The sequence below is a fragment of the Panthera onca genome, chromosome D2, assembly GCF_046562875.1.
Source record: "Panthera onca isolate mPanOnc1 chromosome D2, mPanOnc1 haplotype 2, whole genome shotgun sequence".
NCBI lineage: Eukaryota > Metazoa > Chordata > Mammalia > Carnivora > Felidae > Panthera > Panthera onca.
Window position 1 is genome coordinate 56,054,275 of NC_138349.1, and position 23,725 is coordinate 56,077,999.

A 23,725-nucleotide genomic window follows, 5' to 3' on the forward strand; every position below is an offset into this window, starting at 1 on the left:
CGACGTGGGGCTTGAACTCACAGACTGTGAGATCATGACCTGAGCCGAAGTCCGATGCTCAACCGACTGAGCCACCCAGGCGCCCCTACACTCAGGTTCTAATAAGGAAGAAATAAGAAGTTAACCCCACTGGTACAAAAGAAACCCCAAAGTCTGAGTGGAAACTCAAAGGTGTTCTTATAAATCAAGAAAAAGCATTCCAATAAAGAGCTAGCGCAGCAAAATGCAAAATAAAGATGAAAGATCTTCCGTTACTATCAACAACAGTGTGAAAAGATATTCACAGCACCCAGGTATAATACAGATAGTCCAGGGGCACCTGGGTGGCTCGGTCGGTTGAGTATCTGACTATGGCCCAGGTCATGATATCAGTTTGTGGGTTCGAGTCCTGCATCCAGCTCTGGTGCTGACAGCGCAGAGTGTGGAACCTGCTTCGAGTTCTGTGTCTCCCTTCCCTTTGCCCCTCCCCTTGTACATGCTCTCTCTCAAAAATAAATAAACATTAAAAAAATATATAGTCCAACGAAGACGCTGTCATCAGCCCCAACTATCTTCTAAAGGAGAAAAATTTTGGGGCGCCTGGGTGGCTCAGTCGGTTAAGCGTCCGACTTCGGCTCAGGTCACGATCTCGCGGTCCGTGAGTTTGAGCCCCGCGTCGGGCTCTGGGCTGATGGCTCAGAGCCTGGAGCCTGCTTCCGATTCTGTGTCTCCCTCTCTCTCTGACCCTCCCCCGTTCATGCTCTGTCTCTCTCTGTCTCAAAAATAAATAAACTTAAAAAAAAAAAATTAAAAAAAATAAATAAATAAAATAAAGGAGAAAAACTTTCCTTTACTTCTACTCATTTTCTGGTCTCTGTATGACTAACTTGACTTTTTTCTGCAAGAGGTTCCTTCTTCTCTCCCTTCCTACCCAGTCAAAGAAGTGTGAGGAGCGTTACGAGCAGAGTTGGCAGAAAGTATGAACTGGCAGTACACTCTCATCAGAGTTGGAGTCCGGGAACTGAATCCCTGACCAGACAAACCATGATGATGCATGTACCATCGGCCCCTGGTCTCAGTGTCCCCTCCTTCGCATGAGCCTGGAACCCACCCCCCCAACAATTAGCCACATCCTTCTAGCAACACATGTAGTAGCACTCAGCATCAGGAACGCGGTCAACACCGGGATCAAGCTCAGAAGAAAGGTTCCTGACCAGAACGTGAGGTCTAACTTTCCACTTCCTGTCTGACGTGCTTCTCCAAAGGCAGCCTACATTGTTATCAACAAATCTGCCGGCGTGGCTATCCCAGGTCCTTTTGCTACAGGACGGCTGTGCCCTACTGAAAGTGCACAGTGAGAAGGCAATTACAGAGAGGCACGGGCTGAAAACTGTAGCCACGGGCTCTATCAAGCCAAGATCTTCAGCTCCCACAAGAGAGAAGACTGAGCAGTGAACGTCCTCACTCTCAGCTCATCTGCCAAACTCTGGCTTGCTGCCAGTGTGACTTTCCCTCTTCCTTAAAGGACACTGGACTGACTGTATTATGCATGTCTTCAGATTAGAGGCCACCAGCCTTTCGAAAATAGGATACATGGTTTCATTTCCTGTCATTTTACCTGTGGTACAGAATATGGCAATGGACAATGAGTAAAAAATGGAAAGGAAGGAAATACAGTGGCAGCAATTTGCCCTCATAATCATGGAAACTTTTAATACAAAGGTCTCAGAGTGCCGATCCCTGCTTTCCATCACCTATAAATCCTGGACTGCATCTAATTTTATACAATCTGATGTCAAAAACTCAACACGTCATGTAGAAAATTTTAAGTGTGTTTGTTGAAATGCAATGTGGTATCCTGGACACTAGAGGAAAAGCTGGTGAAACAGGAACAGAATTTGCAGTTTAGTTAACTACTGTTTTAACCAGTGTTAACGTGGTGGGTTTAGGTGTTAACATCAGGAGAAGCAGGGTGAGGGGCGTATGGGAAATCTCTGTATGTATGACATTTGCAAGTTCTCTTTAAATCTAAAATGATGACAAACCAGAAAGCTTATTTTTTTAAATATTTGTAATATGATCTTAATCTGTAACAAACATGTATTTGTATTCGTAAGTTAACATTTATTGAGTACTTACTATATGCCAGTTACTATACATTTACCTGTATCATCCTGTTTGAGCTCTATGATTATTCAAGTAAGTTCTGTTATCATGATCTCTACTGTAGAAGGACAGAGACTGAGACACAGGTCAAGTAACGCACCCAAGACCATATTTAAGTGGCCTAACCAGAGTGGGAATCCAGGCTGGATTATTCAAGTAAGTTCTGTTATCATGATCCCTACTGTAGAAGGACAGAGACTGAGACACAGGTCAAGTAACGCACCCAAGACCATATTTAAGTGGCCTAACCAGAGTGGGAATCCAGGCTGACTCCGTGGGCTACACTCTTAAACATTGAGCTACTCGGTATATTCATCCTTCCCTTATACACTCATGCGTGTACATGTATGTGTACATGTGTTTGTGTTACACAAAAACACTGACACCTCTGACTTATATGTGGATCTCATCTGTGTTTATCTTGGATGATAGAATTAGAGTCACTTTTTATTTTCTTTTGTGCCTTTGTGCAGATTTCACAATTTCTATAATGGATCCGTATTTCATTTTCATTGCTTTTTTTAAAAGACAAATGTACTTATTTTATTCAGGCTTACCAAAGGAAATGGGACCAAGTTCCACTGTCTCAGGAGACTGTTTTGTTTTATGGATGAAGGATGAATTTACATATAATTTTTTAAAAAAAGAAATTCAGGGGCACCTGGGTGGCTCAGTCAGTTGAGTGTCTGACTCCGGCTCAGGTCGTGATCTCGCAGTCCGTGAGTTCGAGCCCCGCATCGGGCTCTGTGCTGACAGCTCAGAGCCTGGAGCCTGCTTTGGATTCTGTGTCTCCCTCTCTCTCTCTGCCCCTCCCCCACTCATGCTCTGTCTCTCTCTCTGTCAAAAAAAAAAAATAAACTTTAAAAAAAAAAAAGAAAGAAAGAAATTCAGCCTCTGAGACGGGGCCTCACGAGCATCTAAGTTCCAAGGGTGAACTGTTCTTAACCTGTACAATCATGAAACGATGACCAGACCAGCCACGTTAAGGAAGTCAACAGCTCGCATTTGCCGAGAATCATACCCATAGAGCTGTATTCCTTGAGTTTCTCCAGAACCGCCGACGAGCTCAGACCTTGAACGGGCAGGGCTTTCACGTAGTCTTTGTCCACTTTCAGGAACGACATATTCTTGCTAATATCATCCTTGGTCTTGTTCAAGTTATCTTGGATCTCCAAAGATAAGGGAGAGAAAGTTAACACGGAGATGGAAGGATACAGTGTGGTGAGCAGAGACCAAGTCAGCCGCTCAAGGCCGGGCATGACACGAGCGTGCAAAACGGGGACGACGGCATCTTGTTAACAAGATATGGTGACACTCTGACTACCTGCTGTTTTCTGGAATGATGTCTCTTAGAAGACTAAACGTCATCTTTCTCTCTGAAAGTCAAAGATGCATCCAATTCCCCACACCTTTCCTCTGCCGTGCTCACCTCACCACTGCTTTACGTGGCGAGCGCGTAAACGTGAACGCTTCGCGTTTGCCAGGGTCGGCACCTCTCTGAGAGCAGTACTTGGACCTTATTCCTGTCCTGGCAACACCTACAATGTGTGTGCTAAAGAAACAGAGGTAGAGTCACAAACAGCCACCAGAAAATAAGCCAAGCGGTAAGAGGGATCCTAGTACTCGAGGAGGTGATGAGCTCCTTGAACAGACAGACACACGCAGGGCACACCCAGAACCCGGAGGCCCTCCACAACTTCTCATGTGCATGCACAAGACATCCCTGGTAGAATGCCAGGGGGACTGCGCTCTACCTCCTCAGGTTGTCCACCGCCTGTGCTGTTTGGCCCTCGAGTGCTAGGAGGGGCTGGGGTCCTTTCTGCTACAGTTCATCAACTATGGCTATTTTCTCTTCATCCTCACCGCAACAGCCTGTGAACTACTTTGTTGAACTACTACTATGGGCCAGGGATACGCAGTGGACAAAATAAGGGAGGCAGTACAAGTGAAAATAACTCCTGTTCTCATGAGGCTTATCTTTAGCAGCAGAGACCGAAAATGAAGGTCAGGTAGTGAAAAGTGCTGGGGGCGTGCTGAGGGGTGGGGAGGAGAAACAGGGTTTAAAAAAACAAAACAAAACAGAGCAGGGGCTGCTATCTGTGCTGAGACTGTCGGGCGCTAGATCTGGAAAAAGGGCTACATGTCACAATTTGTGTGTGTGACAGCGAGAAGGTTTCAGCAACACACTGATGAAAGTGTCAGGCCCACGATCTGACTGCAAACATTTAGATTTTCCCATCTGTAGCCTCGGATGATTCCAACACAAGAGCACCTCCTTAGACGTGGCCCCCAGTGAAACCACAGGGAAAGCCGCACCTTTGAAACACGCCTGCGACCGCCTCGCGAGTGAGCGCCGGCAGACAGCAGAGGCCACACTCTCGGGCACGTGATGGACGCGAGGCGTGTGACGGAAGCGAAAATATTTTTAAAGATGTACGTGAAGAATTATGCCGCATAAATGGAGAGCGTGCAACAGGAGCAAACTATGAAAGCTGGGCCTTGGGGGCGCTTGGGCGGCTCAGTCGGTTCCGTGTCTGACTCTTGATTTCAGCTCAGGGCATGATCTCACAGCTCGTGAGTTCGAGCCCTGAGTCGGGCTCTTGTGCTGACAGCGTGGAGCCCGCCTGAGATTCTGTCTCCCTCTCTCTCTGCCCCTCCCCCACTTGTGTTTTCTCTCTCTAAATAAATAAATAAACATGAAAAAAAAAAGCTGAGTTTCCACGCACAGACTATGCTGTTGTAATAAGAGAGACAAAAAATGATAATGAGTTATATTAGAAAGCACACCCCCCCCCAATTCCTGCCTCAGAACCTCTATTACATTTTAATTTCTTCACAACATTTATTTCAAAATGAAATTCTTGGGGTGCCTAGCTGGCTCAGTTGGTTAAGCATCTGACTCTTGGTTTCGGCTCAGGTCGTAATGTCGAGGTTTCGTGAGCTCGAGTCCTGTGTTGGGCTCTGTGCTGATAGCATCGAGCCTGCCTGGGATCCTCTGTCTGTCTGTCTGTCTCTCTCTCTGCGCCTCCCCCACTTGCACTGTCTCTTTCAAAATAAATAAACTGTTTTAAAAAATGAAATTCTTGGGGCGCCTGGGTGGCGCAGTCGGTTAAGCGTCCGACTTCAGCCAGGTCACGATCTCGCGGTCTGTGAGTTCGAGCCCCGCGTCAGGCTCTGGGCTGATGGCTCGGAGCCTGGAGCCTGTTTCAGATTCTGTGTCTCCCTCTCTCTCTGCCCCTCCCCCGTTCATGCTCTGTCTCTCTCTGTCCCAAAAATAAATAAAAAAAAAAAAAAAAAAAAAAAACGTTGAAAAAAATGAAATTCTTATGTGTTTACCTATTTTCTGATTTTCCTACAAAAATATAAGCTCCACAGAGCAAGGACTTGGTCTTGTTCCCCTCTATATCCCCAGCATCCAGAGTAGTATCTGACGGAGCATGTGCTCACTAATTGTATGTTGAGTAAGTGAATTTACGGGAATGAATGACACAAGGATACACACGCTCACTCGAAACAAAGAACTTTTGCCTCTGAGCCTCAAAATCTGGTTCTAAAAAACGAAAGGTGATTATATGGGTTTTAAGTGCCTTCCAATTGCTATTTTATGAATTTAATAATAGTGTCTGGAATTTATTTGTCTCAAAATCTGAAACTGAAGGAGAAATGTGTGAAGAAAAAGAGCAGACAAATCCAGGGAGTGAGAAGGGAAAATGCTAGTATCCTTCGAGATCCAGTCCACCCTCCCCCTATCCCTTAACTCTAGCAGGACTCAAGGAGATTTCCTTTTAGGGCTTACGGTGATTTGGAGTCAAATCAAAGCCTATCCACTCCCATTCCCCTTTTCTACCTCCAATAACTGCTTCTACTTCCCCTATAGGAAATGCACCTGAAAATAAATACACAGTTATGGGAGAGTTAGCACAGGGGTCTGAATGAATTTTGGTCAGGAGAGGGGAAAAGGGAAAGGGAATTGAGAGGGGAAAAGGGAAAGGGAACTGAGAGCCAAAAGTGAAAGGAAGCTTGAAGGAAAGCTGAGGGGCAGGCAGGACCCTGGGAGAGATGACAACATTCAGGACTCATGTGCCTTCTTCCGAGCATACCCAGGGCCTGCACTGTTATCTTCTTCTGTGATAAGGAACCTGAGGGAAGGGTGCAGAGGTGACAGTCTTTATCCTCAGCGTGGGTGAGGGGAGAGAGGACACAGTGAAGGGAACATACTATATCGCAGACAGGTACAAAGAGCAAGAGAACAGTGCTAAGTTTCTAACCCTGTCAGCAAATTACAGCCCAAATCTGACCCCGGCCTGTTTCGTCAAGATAGTTTCACTGGAACACAGCCAAGCTCATCCCTTTACCCATCACCCTGTGCTGCTTTCCCGCTGCAGGGGCGGACTTGAAGAGTTCGGAAAGACACGGGATAGCCTGCAAAGTCTAGACCTCTCCTATCTATCTAGTCCTTTACGGAGAAAGTCTGCCAACCCTGGTCTAAACCAAGTAAGCACCCAACCCCAGATATATACCTAAAGTCAGCACGGCCAGATATTGCTCTAAAGCCACTTCTGTCAGGTTCTCTAATTTCAAGTTCTTCCTTAACAGACATGGCCTTTCTCCTTTGGTCAATATGCTCGAGAAAGGGTTAAGTCGGATTTCTGAACCTCGGCACTTCTGACATTTGGAGCAGATAATTTTCTGTGGGGGACTGTAGGATATTTAGCAGCACCCCCGGCCACTCTCCACTACATGCCAATAGCACTCCCCTCCAGCTGTGATAACCAGAAAGGTCTTCAAACATTGTCAGATGTTCCTTGGAGGTGGGGAACGGAATCACCCTCACCCTTGGGAATTCACACTAGGTTCGGTAAACAGAAGAAAGAGGAAATGATTATGGGGGTGGCGGTAGGGGAGAAGATCTGTACAGATTCCACTTACCTTGCGACCAATAATAGGCATCTTCCTGATGAGCTTAAAACATCTCTTTTTAAACCTTGACCATAAACCTAAAAGATACAATTGGCTCCGTTACCCACCTAAGTTTGCATGGATGAAACCTGCTAGCCATAATATATGAACTGTTCCGCGTGCCTTCTGTGATCTCACCTGCCTTCCGATTGTAAATGTAGTTTCTTTCCTTTGTAAAAAAAAAAAAGCTCTGACATTTAAATTTTCAAATAAGTAATATAATTTACATGGTTCAAAAAGTTATTTAAATTAACAAACACACACAGAGTTAAAAGTTTCCCTCTTATCGGTTCCCTAGACTTTCATCCTACCCTCAGGGAAACACCATTACTATTCATTTCTACAATACCTACCTAGAGTTTTTTTCTTTTTTTTCTTTCTTTATGCTTATACAAGCAATAATAAAAATAAAATCTTATTTGTCTCACCTTTTAAACAGAAGGTAGCATACTCTAGTAACTGTATTAGACCTTGTTTTTCTACTTAGGAATATTCTCTTAAAGCTCAGAGCTTCCTCACTCATTTTTGTAGCTCTAAAATATTCCACCATATGGATGTATCATAACTGATTTAACCTGCTCCTTCCTGGTGGACAGTTAGGTTATTTCTAGTATTTCCTATGACCAACCACAGTGAAACAAGAACTTTGCAACAGGTACTGCACACCTCAGCGCATGCCTAGAGCATAAATTCCCAGAAACAGAATGCTGGGTCGAATAACATCATTTCAGAGCTGGTGACCTTCCCGAGGTTTCAGATGCCCAAAAGCTCTCTTCCCTTCCCCAAAACAAATGACCAAGCCACGCTTTTTCTTCAGGATCTATGCTCCAGTCTCTCATTCAACATACACCCTGACAGCATTTCAACATTTTTTGGACCTAAAAAGGGCTTCAGTATCACGGACACCAATCGGACTCCCTGTCAGGCAGAGTACAGGACAAATAGGGCATTCTGATCCTGTCCGTTATAATAACTGTAAGTGCATGGCATCTAAACAGACCATCATAACTTTTAATGAATTCAGATTCAATACAGAAAGCATTGCCTACCATCCAAAGGCAACTAAGGATCAAGCATTAATAACTTGCTCAAGGCCACAGATCACATCAGTGATGGAGCACGGACTTCAACTGAAGCAAGGGGCACATGGGTGGCTTAGTCGATTAAGTGTCCAACTTTGGCTCAGGTCATGATCTCACATTTCGTGAGTTCGAGCCCCACATCGGGCTCTGTGCTGACAGCTCAGAGCCTGGAGCCTGCTTCAGATTCTGGGTCTCCCTCTCTCTCTGCCCCTCCCCTGCTCACACTCTGCCTCTGTCTCTCTCTCTCTCAAAAATAAACATTAAAAAATAAATAAATACACTGAAGCCTCAATTTTCCTAGCCCTAGACACCCAGGACTCTATGCACAGCAGGAATTCTCAGTTATCCCAAATGAGTCTATAAGGAACCTAGACCTAGCTTCTGTGCAGGCAGGAAATGAATATGAACTTCTGCTACATTTCTAGATGTGGGCATTCCAACTTCCCCAGCCAGGGGAACTCTCTCCGACAAGCATAGACTACATCTGTGCCTTCTGTCAGCACTGACGACAGGACACCTTGCATCTTTACTAGTTGTTTTGCTTGGGTTGCAGGCCTGTCTTTCCACCTTGCCCTCTGTGGCCCAGCACTGGAGCCAATACTCTGTCAATGCCTGGAGCAAAGCAGGTAACTGAGTCTGAGACTGACTAAGAAGACAAAGGGATTGAAATCACTTGTTTGTAGTTGCTATTTTGTTTACACTTTGGAAGACAGTAAAACCTTGGATTGCAAGTAACTTGTTCTGCGAGTGTTCCACAAGACGAGCAAACATTTCTAATCAATTTTAACTTGACAAACAAGCGATGTCTTGCAATACGAGCAGTACATGACGCCCAACGTCACATGATCACAACTGAACCAATGGTTCTTTCCTCTCTCTTTCTCTCTCTGCAGGATTGTGGGTAATCATCTCCCATGCTCGGATGCACGGTCTCAGGCCACAGTGTTTGGCAGAAATCGGTGATTTTTCAGACCATTCAAAGGTGCCCACAACTGGCACTAGTGTATTTTTTGTCACTTCAAAGCACCAATGGACGGCCCTTTGCTTTTCCCTACAAGAGTGAGCTTAGGAATGCTCTGCTTTATTCTAGGTCATTGCAGAGGTTCCTTGTTAAAATTGCACAAAAAGAAAGATTCCATTGAGTCAACAGATAGCAGTGATCTGTTAGTGATAGTGAAAGCTGTCCTACACAATAACCCTCCTCTCTCTTGTCTCCCACACACCAGTCACGAAGGTTTTCTAACGTGCAGGCTGCTTATTTTTCTATTTTGTATTATATTACAGTACTATACTCATTTTTATATGAATATTTTTGGATTGTGGAACGAATCATCTGAGCTTCCATTATTTCTTATGGGGAAATTCACTTTGATATACAAGTGCTTTGGATTACAAGCATGCTTCTGGAACAAATTATGCTCGCACACCAAGGTTTTACTGTACTTCCTTCCACTCTTAAGTTCTACACACTGAAGTACATAGCTGTGATCCTAGAGCATGTACAACGCCGTGCCCTCTTCTCGATTACAGAATTTTCTACGTGAAGAACGCTTCCTAAACATAGTTTTAAATACTACCGTAACAGCCCATCAAATGCATGTAAATTTAGCGTTGGACGTTTAAGCTGCTTGTTATTTGATATTTCTAACTGTATTAAAGCTGTAAAAATTCAGAACAATTCCCTTATTTAACAGATGAAATAAATAACTAATGGGGCAGAAAGAGGTCTAAAACTCAGCAAAAAGGAGTCCCTTGAGCAGAAGTACAGTAATGTGGCTGGGTCGGGGAGGACAGAGTCAACTCTGCGTGCGATTTAACAGTACAGGTAGAAAGAACAGAAGTGTAAGATCGGAGATGGAGAAATTAGAAATGAAAAGATCATGTGGTCATGACCTGAAAAGATAATCTCAAAAGTAAAAGTCCCCAGAGGTACATAAAGAAAAGTAATTATAGTGTTTTAAGGTAATAAAATAGTAAGTGCCAATGAAAGGAAAACAATGTATGGTTCCTTGCAGCTTACAGATTCCTTTCAAATTATGCCTCTCGATACTCATATTACCCTATGACTAAGGAAGGCGGGTAGTACTTCTGCCCATTTTACTGTGAGGAAACAGGCTGAGAGAGCTTATGGGTGTTAGTTAAGGTGCCAAGGCTAGAAACTGGGAGTGTTATGACCTCCTCCCACCACATAACTCTGATTCCTAGTCATGAACTATGGACAACCCCACAGTTAAATCAACATCAAGTTATAGCGATATGAGCTGATAATCACAGAGCAGAATTAGGGAAGAGATAACACCGTAGAGGGCTGCTGACCCCTGCCCACACTCCCACCCCCATCTTCCTACAGCCTCCTGTTCTTATCTGTAGCAGCGTCCATCCTGTGTTCCAGAATTATCCTCTCCTCTCAGAAGTGTATTCAGAGTTTGAAGATCAGCAGAATTTATCTCTAGTCCAGACTTTAGACTCCTCTGGGGCAATATGCTAAAAATAACTCGACTGTTCAGTGGTAAGCACAATTCCCCTACATGAGCAAGGTACTGAAAAAACGGCAATTTTATCAAGACTATCTCCAACCTCTAGAGAGAAGACATTTTGATCTGTGTCTAAAATTCAAGTTAGAAGTTACAAAATAAAAAGTGTGTTGTGTGTGAAACTATATGAAATTGTTGACATTCAAAACTTTTGACCTACAAAAGAGATTTTGTATGGTTCAACTGGATTTAAATGTAGAAAAAGACATATGTAAATAGTGGGTAGCTCTAGGAAGCAAGATTTTCATTTTGTTCTCATGGCTTATCGGTATTGCCTACTTTTCTGCAGTGGACATGTACTACTTTCATAATAAGAAAAACATGTTATTAAAAACGACTTATGGGGTGCCTGAGTGGCTCAGATGGTTAAGTGTCTGACTTCAGCTCAGGTCATGATCTCATGGTCTGTGAGTTCGAGCCCCACGTCGGGCTCTGTGCTGACAGCTCAGAGCCTGGAGCCTGCTTCCATTGTGTCTCCCTCTCTCTCTGCCCCTCCCCCACTCATGCTCGCTCCCTCTCTCTCTCTCTCTCTGTCAAAAATAAACATTAAAAAAAATTCAAATAAATAAATAAACATTAAAAAATATATAAATAAAGTTAAAAAAAATGACTTAAGGGGTACCTGGGTATCTTGGTCAGTGGAGCATGTGACTCTTGATCTCAGGGTTGTGAGTTCAAGCCCCACCTTGGGCATGGAGCCTACTTAAATTTTTTTAAAAATAACTTAAATAATGTGGAGTTGGGCTTACAAAGATTTACATGGCACATACCACAAACACACCGCTACTAGTAATTTTCTCACAGAGTGCACAGAGGCCAGCATATTCTGTTTGCGACATTAAAGGCAGGTAAGTACCAGGACCTAAGACGGCCATGCTTCTCCCACCAGGTGAGCAAAATGTAAGTAGGCACCGTGGCCCGCAGAAGTAAAGCCGGAAGTCAATGCCTGAAGCTCATACTCATCAGAGCAAAGAAATATAAATCTCAAAGAAATATAAATCTCAAGACTTCTAACCTTATGTTGCTTTATACAAATGCACCACCTTAAAAGGAGAAGTACTTAGAGTGGCGGCTGGTACGAGCTGGGGGGAAACATGCTAATGGGGGCTTATCATTTAATGGGGCCAGGGTTTCAGTTCAGGGTACTGAGAAAGTTTTGGAGATGGATGGCAGGAGCGGTTGTGCCACAAACTGAATGTACTTGAAAATGCACAGAATAGTAAATTTTACGTCACATACATTTTAATCACAATAAAAAAGAAAGAAAGGGAAGTATATTTATTGCTACTCCTTAGAGTCCTCTGCAACAGACTGCTTCACCTGGAAGGACAAGATGGTGGGCACCACTGAACAGAATGCTTCCCTGGACAGGCTAAGCCTGAGAAAGACACAGGGCCTTGTGTCTCTGCGTGTCCCCTTCCAAGCCACGGAGCAGATGTGGCGGAAGGGTTAGCCAGTCCCATACATCAGAGTTTAAGGGAAAATCTTACAAGGACCAGGAGCCAAAACTGAGGGCAGGGTTTTGAAAGCTGGAGTGAACTACAATTGAGACAGGGCAATCAACCCTCGTTTCCACTTTAAGTGCAATGTTTACTACGCCATAACCCTTTATTGTTACTGGAACAGCTCAGTGGCTCTCTGCAGGGTAAGCAGGTAAGACAGAATGTGGCTTCTACGTCAACTCTCCCGGGGAAAGGAGAGGAAAGCAGACAAAGTACAGTGAAGGAGCCCCTTGAAACAGATGTTATCAGGGAAGCAAAGGGTCCTGGAAATTTTAAACAAGTGAGAAATGACAAGCAGTCCTCTTCAATGTTATTGGGTTTTTTAATCCCATTAATTCAGGCGCCCGCTGCTACGGGTGGGGACGGGGCGCAGAGGAGTGTTACAGAAACACCCACCACTCCTATTTCACTCACCAAGCACAACCTGCAGGAGGAAACAATCCACAAGGAGGGAACGCACAACCAGGTTTGGCCGGGGAGGAAGGGTGGGTGCGACCCTAGGAAGGATGGCGGACCTGCAAACACGTCACTTCTCACCTTTCCTGCACTCCCGAGAAGGGACCTCCTCTTCACTATGTCCCTCAGGCTCCCTGAGTCACCACCCGGGAAGCTCAAAGTGTGCTGTCTGCCCCCTGACATCAGAAGTTCAACTCCAAGAGGACAGGGACCCTGTATAACCTGTGTCGCTATCCCCGGACTCCAGCACGGTGCCCGGCACACAGCAGACATTCAAATGGTCACTGCAACAGGGCTGTCCCAATTTCACACAATCTGTAGTGAAAGGATGGCCTAAAATGAAAGTAATAAATTCCTGCTTGGGGAACTCTGGGCAATACAATTATGTTCCAGGCAAGAAACTAAACATGAGAAAGGCTTAAGCCATACTTTGAGATACCTGTGGATCCTTACAACAACTGATTTCTCAGGACTTTTTATGTAAGCTGCAGATCCAGAAAAATCAACAAAAGTAGTAACAGTTACATTCGAGTAGCTATTATAACTTTATGTAGACAACCTTATTATAATTTTACAGTCAGAAGACAATGCCCCACTTCCTATCTAAACAGATTTTAAAAATCAGAACAAAACCAAAGGCAAGAAATTAGTCCAATCCATCAGCCATGAGTTCTAAAGCTGGTGAAACTCCACTCTACCTTTCCAGACGGGAGGGGGCGGTATACTTACTCTCTGGCTGGAAGACGAAGCCATATACCCAGACTATCAGCAGGGTGCTCACGACACTGCAGGCAATCAGCTGCCAGGGCTCATACTTAGTACAATGTCCATTTACATAATTCTTGGCCTTTGTGGAATATACTTCCAAGATCTCAAGGTAGGGCTCAAAAGCCTTCTAGAAATACAAGGGGAAAAAAAGGAACATTACATTCAGAGAGAGAAGGGACTTCTGTTCTGCGGCCCTCCTTCTTCAAGGGCAAAGCCATTCATGACCTGGCCCCACCCCGGCAATACTCTTATCATGCTCTACAGTCCTCAAAGCTCTGCTTCCGAGTCAGGTGGACTTTGACAAGGGTTTTGATCTTCTGCCTTGTCTATAAAATAAATGGTTCAGCTGCAACATTTCAGCTCTAAAGCTTCACTACGACTGCAGTGCTCATTGCCCCACTCTCTTGACTCAAAGGAATCCGCTGGATACGAAGGGCTCTCTCTTCCTCTCTACTTTATTGGAATCTCTCCCATCTGCTAACGCAGGGGGTGGGCAGACCGTTCTGTAAAAGGCCAGAGAGGAAACAGTTCGGGTGTCACAGGTCAGCCAGTCTCTGTTACAACTACTCCATTCTGCCGTTGGTAGCACAGACACCACCATGGAGGGTGGGAAATGAGTGACCACGGCTGTTCCAGCAAGAGTTCGTTACAGATGCTAAAACTGGAATTGCATATCCTTTCACAGATCACAAAATATTCTTTTTGTAAAAACAATTTTAAAAATGTAAAATGTCATTCTTAGCTCACGGACTGTACCAAAACAGGCGGCAGGCCTGATTTGGCCCACAGGCCACAGTCTGCCAATCTCTGCTCTCAAGCCCAACTTGACTACAAAAGTCTCTTTTCATAACTTTTTAAAAAAATTTTTTAAAGGTTTAGTTACTTCGAGAAAGAGAGAGATAGAGAAGGTGGGGGGGGGGGGGTGGGGAGGGAGAATCTCAAGCAGGCTCTGTGCTATCAGCATGGAGCCCAACGTGGGACTCGATCCGACAAACCATGAGATCATGACCTGAGCTGAAATCAAGAGTCAGACATTTAACTGACAGAGCCACCCGGGTGCCCCCTGACTACGAAACTCTTAAATTCTTATCATTATGTGTATCCCTCACAATATCTGGCACAGGCAAGAATAAAGTCCTCTCATCTGGACTCCTGAAAATTTCATGACCCACTCATGAAAATTCATCTCTCCCATTAAATTCTCCTCAGGTAGTCACTTGTGACTCCACACAGAGCTTATCACACTGTGCCCTGCAGTCAGTCTACTCATCTGTTTTTTATCTCCCTGACTACGTGGTTGGGTCCTTGAAGGCTGATCAGATCTTAATCATATTTATAAGCCCCCACAGTGCCCTGTACAAAACAAGTTCATCTGATAGTTTGTTATTCATTCACTTATTCAACATTTGCAAAGGATCATCAGTATTTAAGGCATTAAGCTGGGGAAGCATTATGGTAACCATCACAAGGTCTTGCCCTCACTAAGCTTACAATCTAATGGGAAAGAGGTGTGTGTGTGGGTGTGTGCATATATATGTACACACACGCAAACATACACAGGCTGACGCATACATGAACAAATCATTCAAACTCATTAGGATCAATACTACAGAAAGGATGTAAGTAAAGTGCTAAGAGAGACCACTAAGGAAGGCCTATCGAACTCACCTAAGAGGAGGTGGGGAAAATGTGGTTCAAAGGGTTTAAAAGATCTATCAAAGAAAATTCTCTTGGCAAAAAAGTTAAAAGGAAAAAAAAAAAAAAAGAAGTCATACCAGGAAGAGAGAGCGACAGCTGCAAAAGCATTAAAAAAAAGTCTAGGGATGGCAAAAAACATTCAGCATGGTCTAAGAGCAGAGATGAGGACAGGGACCCATCTGTCTCAGCACGTCTAGGTCCGCAACACAGAGCAGAGTGCCCAGCACACAGGCCACACCACACAGCACTTGGATAGTGGCTGACCGGGACCAAGTGCATGAGTGAACATGTCAGTTGGAGAACAGAGACTGGGAGAAGTACACTAGGTCCAGATTAGAAAGATTAGAAATGGTCTTAAAAACAAAAGACAAACAAACAAACAAAAAAAACCACGTACAGTGGGAATATAAATTGACAGGCAATTTTTGTAAAGTGATTTGTCACTGCCTATTAACGTTTTAAACATACTTACTTTGACCCAGATACTCCCCTTTTTGATATCTACATATCAAAGAGACAGGTTCAAGGACATTCACTTTAGTATTCTTTATAACAATGGACATTTGGGATATTAAATTTCATTCATGGAGGAATGTTTAAATAATCTATAATACACACACTTTATGTATTCATACTATGCAGCATTTAAAAAAAAAGATCTGAATAAACCACATTAAAAATTCTCCAGAACATAATGTTGAGTGTAAAAAAAAGGCAAATTGCAGAACAGCAGGAAACAAAAGGCATGGGTTGTTAATCAGGAGAGCAATTTTTTTTTTTTTGTAAACAACCTGATGGGAGACGAGGAGAAGGAAGCCAGAGGTCAGAGACACAAATTTTCGTTAAGAGGAGCTGAAGCAGTCTAGGGGAGAAATAAACTGGGTTTGCAGTCATGACATTGGGGCTAAAAAGCAGCACAGATTTAAAAATGCTTTTTGGAGGTACAAACAGGGTTTTCTAATTTCACAGATACAGGAAGTAAGTAGGGCATATAGAAGTAAGGAGTGGGAAGAATATAGGTAATTCCAATTTTTCAAGTTCATGTTTGAGAGACTGGGCAAGTGGTGTCACCATTAAACCATGGTAGACTAGACGAGAAAGGGAAGCTGAAGAAGGTAAAGGAGATTTTGAGATAAAGATAATGATACTAGTTTGAGTTATGCGCCTGTTAGAGATCTACATGCAATGTTCTAGTAGGAGTGTGAAAGCTTAGGAGGAGGACAGGTGCTCGACAAATGTTTACTGAAAACACTCCTATCCTTGGCAATTAGATTTCGGTATAAGGTCATTAACATCAGGCAAGTGCTGGCTTCCCTAGAGGGCTATCCATGGAAACACAGCTTATCTGCAACTCCTTCATAGCTCCTGGCCATTCCCCAGAGCCCACTGTTGCTATCAACAACCTCAATCCTGCACAGCAGTGACCGTGCTGGTCAGGACCTGAGGAGGACCAGAGGACTCTACCATCATCAAAGATGTATCATGATTTCCATCATCATAAAGAATCTTCTGGTGTTAACGCTATGATCTAACCAGATGGCTAAATAGTTATATGGGACACCTGGCTGACTTATGCGGAAGTGCCTGCAACTGTTTTAGGGTCAGGAGTTCAAGCCCCACATTGGGCATGGGTCCTACTCAAAAAATAATAAACAAATAGAGTGATAGATAGATAGTGTGTATGAATGGGATGACGGAAGAAATAATCACGCAGATCAGCTTTTCCTCTGGTGATACTAGTTCCTAATTAACCCAGAAAATAGAGGTTATCTATGTCAAAAGATGCCCGTAGATATTCTCAACTTTTCTTAGCACTTAACAAAGAGTAATATAATTAGCATTAGGGAGAGAGCAAAGAATCAGCAAATGCAAACTATGTCAATTTTTAAAAAGCCTATTAAGATATGAAGGCATTCCTCGCTAATATTTATAAAATTACTTTCAGCAAGAATATATGTTCTTGCCAACTGCTATAAGAAGATAATGCGAGTCCTTAGATTCCAAGTCCTTAAACACATCTCCTTAAGAAGAGATATATTTCTATATTCTCCTACTCCAAAGACAGAATGATACTGTATTTGGAAAGGTCCTAGTGAGCTTTTTGAGTAGGCAACTAGTTGGTCACGGAAATTACATCTCCTGGCCTCAGTCCCAGGTCCTTCTAGGTTACTACAAACAACCTAGGCTCAGTCCCCAACGAATAAGCACCTCACAGCACTAATGGCTCACTGCTTTATAGGGCTCTGTGGGCTAAGGTGTGCTATCTCCTTGGAAAAAAGGATGAGGCAGTCCCTTGGAGCCTTGCAAACAGCACAAACCCCAGGCTGGATCCTGATGCAATACTCCAGCCCTAGGGAAGAATACAATCTAAATGCTGAAGGGAACTTTAGAGATAAAGCCTACAATTGCACTTTATAAAACAGAAGCCCCCAAGTGAAACAGCATGCCCAGGCCCATCCAGACAGGCTTGTCAGAACCCAAGCCTCCTGACTCAGTGTTCAGTATTCCTTCAATTCCTCATTCTAAGTGTTCATTGACAGAGGATCTCTTAACACATTACCCTCCAGTGCTATCCCTAGGGTTTCCTTCTCCTAATTTATGTTCTTGGCAGAATCTACCTTGGATGTACTGCACAGATCATAACAAACTAAAATTGTATGCATGGGTCATGACTACAGGTAAACAGGTCTACATAGAAACAGCACAGAAACTTAATATAGTTATAATTACTATTTCCCACCGTGTCTTTTTGCTTACAGAAGTACATTTTTTGTCTATATACACCTGCATATATATTAATGATTACAATACTCAAGCTTTTGTTTATGTCAACTTAACCTACATACTGTCTCTGGAAACACAAGAACTCTGAATGGTCATCCACGAAGGCCACTAGCTTGCTGTGCAGCGCCAGGCAAATTATTTCACCAAGCTGTGCCTCTACTCTTTATCTAGAAAAAGGGACACAGAATAACAGTCACAGAATAAATAAATTGTGTTTGTGTCTATGCGTATCTGTGGGGGTGTGGGGGGGGTGTGTGGGCATTTATCTCCGACCCCTAAGAGAACGGTGGTTTTGGTAAAAACTCCGCAAGTAGAGTACTCCTTCCTTTCCAGTCTGTCATCAAATTGGGAATGTATTCCTCTAGAGGATAAAAACAAACAGAACACTCTGCCCACCGAATATATGTAAAATGGTGACAAAGAATACCGTAAATTTTTGTAAAGCATAATATTAAAGAAGAAAAGACAAACCTTCGTGGTAGGAGGATTCAAAATATTAACTCTTTTAAGAAGCTACTGTCAAATAAGGACGAGGAAACTACACGGCCTTTCTCTTCTTACTCATTCCATGTCTAATCAAATGGTTTAGGTTTGAGCTGATGCCTGGAAGACATCGAAATAGTACTCAATCATCCTAATCATTGTTAGACAAAAGGAGCTGCAAGAACTCATGGGAGCTTGGTGGCGTGCTATTCCCAATCATGTTGAACTCTTTCAACCCCCAAATCACTTCAAGGGAGCAAGACACTTTCCTAAAAGTAACACAGCAATGGAAGTCTACAAATTCTGAAAATCTGAGACATGTTATTTGTTAGACCATGGGATTTCAAACTTTTCCAATACAGACACACAGAAACCATTTTACAACCATCTACACACATAGCAACAGAAAGATATGGAACCAAAACAAAAGTTTCCAGAATAATGTACCTAACGCCTTATTACTTGTGATGCACTTTTTTTTTTCTAGGTCTACTTTCTTTCTTTAGATGTTTGACCCATTGAATTGATTCTGCATCCCTCTAAATGGATCCTGACATTCAGGTTTAAAAGCAGTGCCTCAGCGATGGTATTCCCGGCTTCTTTAATTAGAGAAGGCGGTTGTGTAATGCAGTGAAGGCTGTTAACACAGAGGTATTGTGCAGCGTACAAGGTCTCAGCGCTTTTTACACTTATGATTTATTCTCTTCACATTTCTGCGAAGCCAGGATTATGATGTGATGAAACAAGTCAGTCAAAGAGATGCAGAAGTTTCTTCCTTACTGGTACCAGCCCAAGGCGATTCCCAACAACTGCTAACTCTTCCCGTCCCTAAATGACTTCAAGAGCACAAGATTCCACAAGCAAGTTCCCACCGCGGCACTACCCACACCTCTTCCCCCAAAAAACTCCTTCGAGAACTAGCACTGAACTTGATCAACTGCCAATGAGGCAGGGGTATTTTTTCCACGTCGAATTTCTTCACTGCCAATTTATACCAGAAGAAACACTGAATAGGACCAAGAGAAAAAAACCATCCGGCAGACGTTTCCAGGCCCACAGCGGACGGTGCTTCCCTCCTCGGAGCTAACACAAATAACAACAATCCTCTCTCCAGCACCTCCCAGGGCGGACCGTCTGTACTCGTTTTATTCACGAGCAATGGCATCTCGGGCGGCTGCGGCGGCCCCAGGGCTGCCTCCCACACCCCCACCCGTAAGAGGAGGTCTCTCGGCAGCACATGCCCACGGCTACTGAAGCTCCCCGCCACTCGACAATGATTTTCCGAGCACCTACTGTACACGTGCTATTTTATAAGGATCAGAGATCACTTGTTTGCTTCACTTAGAACTTTCTCTCCCCTGCCAAACTCAAAGATTACGTGACCACCTGATCACAGAGGGACTAAAATTGAGAGAAGGCTAGAGGGGCCATGACAAACATGCAGAAGAAAGAGCGAAGTACTCAGGAGCATTAACTTACTTGTAGAGAATACTTAGTAATATTTATGTAACTTAAAGTTTTCGATGGCTTTCATATTATTTTATTTGTACTTTATAATCTCACACGTCCTCAGGTTAAGAATGAACAGTTTCGGGGCTCCTGGGCGGCTCAGTCCGTGAAATGCCCGACTCTTGATTTCGGCTCAGGTCACGATCTCACGGGTCCATGAGACCAAACCCCGCACAGGGCTCTGCGCTGACAGCATGTAGCCTGCTTGGGATTCTCTCTCTCCTTGCCCCTCCCCAACTCACGCGCGTGTGTGTGTGTGTGTGTGTGTGTGTGTGTGTGTGAGTGCATGCTTTCTCACTCTCTCAAAAGTAAACATTCAAAGAAATAATAAATGTAAAATAAAATAGCAATAAAAACTTTAAAAACAATAGAATAAACAGTTTCACATCCTAGGTGGTGCAAAGTGAAATCAGAAAGGTTAAGTTTGCTCTACAGCAAAGTATTCAGTAGCAGAGTCAGAACTAAAACACAGGACTTCACGAGCAGAGTTGAATTCCAAGATGTCTGGAACCATCTCTCAGGGCTCCACAATATTACACACACCTAAACGTTTGCTGGAGGAGTCGGACCTAAAAGAAGAGAACTCAAGAAAACCAAATGCTGTGAGGCCCAGCAGAGGAAGCAACAAGTTATTCCAACATAGGTTCTCCTTCCTGCCCCTCCCACCTCAAAGAAAAGCAGGTTAAAGATCAAAGAAAAACATTCCCACTGTCAGGCTGACGGACTCTACTAATAATTTCCGAACTGCCACAGCGACACAGATTCCTTGCCAAAGAAAATGTGGCAACCGTGTTCAGTTGATTATTACCCAGCACAGAGTCGGCTAAGGTTTTCTGGTCAAAATCAAAGAGCGCGGGAGCTAGTTTCCCCAGCTTCCTTTGGCTCCAGTAACACCCTGTGCCACTCGAAATGCTCGCTTGTGCAAATGAGGGCTGCTGGCCACACGCAGACCAGAGTCCAAGCGTGAGTCTGTCTCTCACGGGAGGAGAAAGGAGAAACTCACAACAGTGACGCCTCACGGTATCACCGTGGAGTCACTGTGAAATCGGGATTCTGGGAAAGCCACTTTTCTGCTAAAGGTTCACCTTCCTATCACAGCACAATGACTTCTTTGCATTTCTACTATGCCAGATATCCAGTATGCCTCCATTCGGGCTATTTCTCAAGAGTCAGTCAGGGCCAAACTGCACTGGCCAACTGCACTGTGAGTTCATCTGTCCCAGCAGCAAAGCATTCAACCCTGGTGGGGGAGAACAGCCAAGTAACTGTTTTCACACGTGACCTCTCTTATGGTACCAAGTGCAGATTAGAATACAAACAACAAAATTTTTCTATGTCCTACACTACTTTTAATGTGGTAAGAACCCAACAATTACTCAAATGAAGTAATTACAGTACCGCATCTACTCAGCACTGCTCTGTAAGACCCCAGGGAGGATTCGGCCTCCCCTCTCCTGCATCTCTCCCACTGACTTGAACCTGTGGAGCAGAATCGCTGGTATTTGTAACCAGACTGCACACACCAGCACCGTTCTGATGAGCTCACAAGATACATCGTCTCACAGCCACCAGGGACGACAGGTTAAAGACCAGTACATGACCACTCTCCATCCCTCACAGATGAAGACGCTGAAACCCAAAGGTCACACAGCCTCCCCACCCCTTCTTTTGCAGAAGACTCGCTCAGTAATTGACTTAACATATTACGAAGACTCAGTCACCAAACTCGGCGGCTATCCATCTTTCAGATGAGGGTAAAAAGGCATCCCCAAGCATCCCTGGAAGTGTGAGGGCCCAGTCACGTCAATCCATAAGACCGCTTCACTGCTCCTGGCTAATAACTATTCTTAAGCCAAACACTAATGAAAATCAAAACTTGCCACCACCCTGCAATGCTGCAGAGAAAAAGGGACTTGTTTTTCCTCTTCCGTCCACTTTTTTTACGTCTAGTACAACTACACACTTCACCACTCAACAGTTCTTCCAGAAGAGCCAGAAATCCAAGCTTTAAAGCAGGAATGGGCTGCTAAGTAAAAGAAAAACCTGTTTTACCCAGTTCACCCACTGTCTTAATGTCTTGCGATCAGATGGTACTCTAAAGCCCGGGACTAAGGTTAAGGAGTAAAGTTCAAGGACAGGAGACCCCAAAGAGTTAGTGTAGTCATTCTTACTTCCCTTCTGCCCTAAAAACACAGAAAACAAAGCTAATTAAATGGTTCTCTTTCATATCACATTCTGCAGAATTTCAAAGCGCAAACAGGTAAGAAAACACTATTGTTTTTAGAGCCTTCAAAGGCATTAATGTTTATTAGCAAAACCAGATCACAAGCCTGAAGGAAAAACTCCCTTGGGTCATTAAAGAAGTAAGAACCGAGCAATGAAACCAAATACAGAAATGTTTGAAGGGACTGAATCATCATTTCTTAGGAGGTAAAGGGCAAACCATACACTTCCTCCAAAACTCCACTATGTGAAACAAGAGATCCGGTATCTGAGAAGTTCACCTCAACAAGCTTAACAGTCCACGTTTTCCCTTCCAGCCATGGCTCAAGAGTCAGAGGTACACGCTTGGTACTATTCCACAAACATTTACCAAGTCTAATAACTGCCCTACACTTAGCCCTAGATTATTCAGGCAAAGCACCTTACCATCACGGAGACACAATCTTGGCCTCAGAAAGGAGACTGACATGCCATGTTCTCAAGTCATTAGAAGCGTACTCATGGATGGGGCGCCTGGGTGGCTCAGTCGGTTGAGCGTCCGACTTCAGCTCAGGTCATGATCTCACAGTCTGTGAATTCAAGCCCCGCATCGGGCTCTGTGCTGACAGCTCAGAGCCTGGAGCCTGCTTCAGACTGTGTCTCCCTCTCTCTCTGCCCCTCCCCTGCTCATGCTCTGTCTCTCTCTGTCTCAAAAATAAATAAAAACATTAAAAAAAAAATTTTTTTTAAAGTGTACTCATGGAAAATCAAAGCTTCTGAGCTCGTAAAAGCTGACAGCCCTAAACCTGCCAAACGGGTGGATCAGTTTTTGATTTATCTACTCATGGTCAGGACAAGGCATCAAGTGAAGACTGGTGTGGTTTCTGTCAACTAAGGATTCTGAGCCCCTGTCTTGCATCAAGAAAGGCACCATGGGGAGCTTAAACTAGGAGCGAATGCTAAATGCAGAAAACCAAGTTCAATAAGCAGAGGAACAGGCTGAGGGATGTTGAGGTAAGAGCAATTACGGGTTTCCTTGCTAAATAGATGGTCACCCAAAGGCAAGGCGGTAAGATGTGGGCAGAAGGTACTACTCAAACTTGACGGCCTTAACTCCCAGTCTCTCGTGGTAAGTAGCCCAGTGTGCACATACACAGAAGTCATCTTCAAATTACAAAAGTTCACTATCCTCTGAGCACTACAAATGGTAACTCCTTAGACTGCAAGCAAGGACCAGCAGAAATAATCCTGTATTCTACACACATAGAGGGGAAGTCTTGACTTCCCTGAGTATACCACAGTTGGGGAAGAAGTCAGAGGGCTTCTCCCTTCCCAGACTTAGTTTACTAAAAGGATTATCTACCTTTGTCCCTGAGTGAAGATACCTAGACTTTCCAGATTATATTTATAGAAATCTCCATTGTCAATAGTCCTGCTGCTGTCAGAGATAAGAAACACTGAGTGTATGCCCAGAAGTGGAACCTAAGTCAGTTGCAAAGTCTACCTCTCTGGAGATTTCGAACATGTAATCTTATTCAAAAGCACAAACCAGAGACCAATCCCTGGGTCTCTGACTGGCCCTCAATTGATGTAAAACACCCTT

The 23,725-nt window shown here is 43.9% G+C and overlaps 1 protein-coding gene across 8 annotated transcripts in view; it reads right to left on the reverse strand.

The window, feature by feature from the left end:
- SGPL1 (sphingosine-1-phosphate lyase 1) overlaps positions 1-23,725 on the reverse strand; it is a 74,843-nt gene that overhangs the window by 20,533 nt on the left and 30,585 nt on the right. For 5 of the 8 annotated variants that reach the window (XM_078434336.2, XM_078434338.2, XM_081790531.1 and 2 more), the window contains exons 3-5: positions 13,408-13,573; positions 7,075-7,142; positions 3,092-3,314 (exon numbers count right to left, since the gene is read on the reverse strand). In XM_078434336.2, the coding sequence (XP_078290462.1) occupies positions 3,092-3,314; positions 7,075-7,142; positions 13,408-13,573 (457 nt within the window). The remainder of the gene's footprint in view (positions 1-3,091; positions 3,315-7,074; positions 7,143-13,407; positions 13,574-23,725) is intronic. The other 3 variants (XM_081790533.1, XM_081790532.1, XM_060642506.3) reach the window with 1 other exon arrangement.